The sequence below is a fragment of the Miscanthus floridulus genome, chromosome 13 (assembly GCF_019320115.1).
Source record: "Miscanthus floridulus cultivar M001 chromosome 13, ASM1932011v1, whole genome shotgun sequence".
Lineage (NCBI taxonomy): Eukaryota > Viridiplantae > Streptophyta > Magnoliopsida > Poales > Poaceae > Miscanthus > Miscanthus floridulus.
The window spans coordinates 33523171-33525861 of NC_089592.1; the positions used below are offsets into that span (position 1 = coordinate 33523171).

At 63.2% G+C, this 2691-nt stretch overlaps 1 protein-coding gene across 1 annotated transcript; it reads right to left on the reverse strand.

Moving 5' to 3' along the window:
- Positions 1-1023: 1023 nt before the first annotated feature.
- LOC136499708 (uncharacterized) lies at positions 1024-1907 on the reverse strand. The gene is made up of 3 exons (XM_066495267.1): positions 1786-1907; positions 1546-1681; positions 1024-1404 (listed from the first exon to the last, which is right to left on the reverse strand). The coding sequence occupies exons 1-3, from the start codon at positions 1905-1907 to the stop codon at positions 1024-1026; spliced, it is 639 nt and encodes a 212-aa protein (XP_066351364.1).
- Positions 1908-2691: the final 784 nt, after the last annotated feature.

Sequence of the window (2691 nt, forward strand, 5' to 3'; positions counted from 1 at the left end):
GTCTACACCACGCTGGAAGCCTCGGTGGCCCGAATGATCTTCGCCTCTAACTCTACACCACGGAAAATGGAATGAGGTCGAGCGAGAGAAAGGACAACCTAAGTTAGGGACGGAAGCCCACAGAACTCACCCTTGGCCTTCTGCTCCTAGCAATGGGTCTCGGCTTGACAGGCCTCGGCCTTCTCCTTCAACCGCTGGGCCTCAAACCTAGAGGCCTCGGCCACCCTAGAAGCTTCACTTCCCAACTCTGCGTCATACAAGGAAGTCAGGGAGCAAACATAAGGAAAAGGAAACAAAACAAGGGGACTAGAACTCACCCTCGACCGCCCCCTTCAAAACCATAGCCTCGATTTGCGAGGCCTCAACTGCAGCAAGGGCCTCGTTCAGAGCGCCTTTTGTCAGCCAGTGTGCACTCTCCTCTGCCCCAGCTACCCGACGAGGGCCTTGCCCGAGGCCGTCGCTTCTTCGGCCCAGGACCTGAAGGCATCCCGATCACTGACCACGCGGGTAAGCTCCTCCCTAGCTCCTTGACCTGCGCCGCCAAAGGGGCGAGCTGCGTCTGGGCCATGGCCGCCTCGACCTTCGCGTCGGCACAGCGAAGGCGGAGGTCCTCCACCTCCGCGCTTTGCACCAATAGAAGCTTGTTAGCGTCGGCAAGAAGGCCCTTCTACCGCTGAAGCTGGTCCTAGATGCCCCTCTCCCGCCGGAGAAAGACCGACTTCCCGAGGGACCGGGTCTCGAGCTCCTGAGGAAACAGAACAGAGGTCGTCGATTGTGACAAAACCGAGAAAAGAACGACGTCACGCGAGAAAGGAAAACGCGAACCTGGGCGACTCCGGGCAGTTCGTCGGCCACCATGGACAAGGCCGTCCGCAGCGACCGCTTCGCTAGCTGGCAGTATTGCTCGAAGGTGCCCCACCACCCACCCTTGGCTACGTCCTCGAGGGCGAACAGAGGCACCCCCTCAGGGTTGTCCCGGCTCCGCCACAGTACCCATGGGTGGCCCCACCCGCAGGGCTCGGGTCACGCTCGCACGAGGGCCGAACTTCCCTCGTTCAAGATTGGTGCCGGCTGCTCCACGACACCAGTGTCCTCGGCGTCCACCACCTCCCGCGCCCGAGATGTATCATCGGAAGAGATTGGATAGACCTCCGCCTCCCGGGCGCTCTCTCGTAACAACGGCGGCCCCTGAGCCAAGGGCGCCACCAAGGCCTCCGCCGCCTTCATCTCCGCCTCTTGGACGGATGGCCTCGTCGCCATTATGATAGCCGTGGTGATCTCGGGGGCTCCAGGCTCCACCATCATGTCCTCGGAGGACGTAGAAACATCGACCGCGGCCACTGCGGTCTCGGCGACCTTGGGCGCCCTGTCCTCCGTCGCCTCAGCCTCGGAGACCCCAGGGGCCTCGGCAACCAAGGGCACACCGGCCCCATCCGACTCATGAGCCTCGCCCCCGTGGGATGGGAGCGATCCCTCTCTCGTCGGTGTAGGGGCCGCCTCGGCAGCCCCTCCTTAGGTGGCCGGTTCTTTCAGGTCGACCCTCACCGATGTCGCACCGCGGTGGATGGCGGCTTGTGCCTCCACCACCCAGTGGGCGGAGGAGCCAGGGCTCGTCTTAAGCGCCTTAAGGGGCGCCAAGGGAGGGTCGTCCGCAGGCCGCTTCCGACTAAGGAAAATTAACCTACAAGGTCAGCGTAAAACCAAAAAAGTGACTGGAAGGCACCATGACCCTGCCAAGAATACACTTGCCTTGAATGGGGTGGCCCCCACTTTGCCACGGCAAACCTCATCCGCAGCGGCGGAGGCGATGGCAGAGGCATCGCCTCCGTATCCATCGATGCCGGTCGGTCTTCAGCGGACCCCGGTGCCCCTTCGGTCCTCTGCAGGGGCGGTGGCATCGCCTCCATCGCCACCTACTCCACCACGGCTGCCGAGCCTACCGGGCTGATGGCACGTTTGCCTAACGCCCATGCCTCGGGCGTGTCGGCCTCGGCCCCAGAGCGGGCAACCGCCGGCCCCGGGTCCGCTTCTCCTCCCCTTCCCGGGGGTGCCGGGCTGCTTGCCGACACCCCGGGCGCCACCTCCACGATGTCAGGAAGGTGGTCTAGGGGACCTCACCCTCCCTCACCCTTGTCATTCCCGTTCGAGGCCTCCGTCGACAATGACGTCAATGGGGATTCCTCTAGCGGGAGACCGTCCTTCCGTTGTTGACGGCGGCGCTTATCCAGCTCCTCGCGCGCGAGGATGTGCTTCGTGCGCTTCGCCGCCTTAGCGTCCTTTCGCCTCTTCTGCGCATCGGTGTGAGCGTGGTTGATCACCCGCCGCCCCATGTCCTTGGGAATGGGCGGTGGAGAGGAGCACACGTCCCTCATCCCCTGAAGGAACAACAAACGCGCATGAGGGAACAAGGGGTAAGGGGAGACTGAGGAGGTTCAGAGTCTACAGCGGCACACGACTTACCAGCAAAAGGAACCCCCACGACGGCCGCATCGTGATAGGGGTCAAGTTGCCACCCCTCAGCTTCGCCTCTACCATCTCCCCCCACCCGACGAAGAATTTCCTCATCGGAAAGGGCGGAGGAGGACATCCGGGTGCCCTCAATGGGCTTACCCGGCTTCATCTCGAACAGCCACCGCCGCCGAGCCATTAGCGGCAGCACCCTTCGGCGGTGGAAGGCAGCCACGACCATAG

Excerpts from the sequence above, each read along its gene's own strand:
- LOC136499708 (XM_066495267.1), bottom strand. The coding sequence starts at position 1,907 with ATGGAGGCGATGCCACCGCCCCTGCAGAGGACCGAAGGGGCACCGGGG. Across the intron at positions 1,682-1,785 it reads CCTCCGCCGCTGCGGATGAG|GTTAATTTTCCTTAGTCGGA; the intron begins GTTTGCCGTGGC and ends CTGACCTTGTAG. Across the intron at positions 1,405-1,545 it reads TCCACCGCGGTGCGACATCG|GCCCCTGGGGTCTCCGAGGC; the intron begins GTGAGGGTCGAC and ends TTGGTTGCCGAG.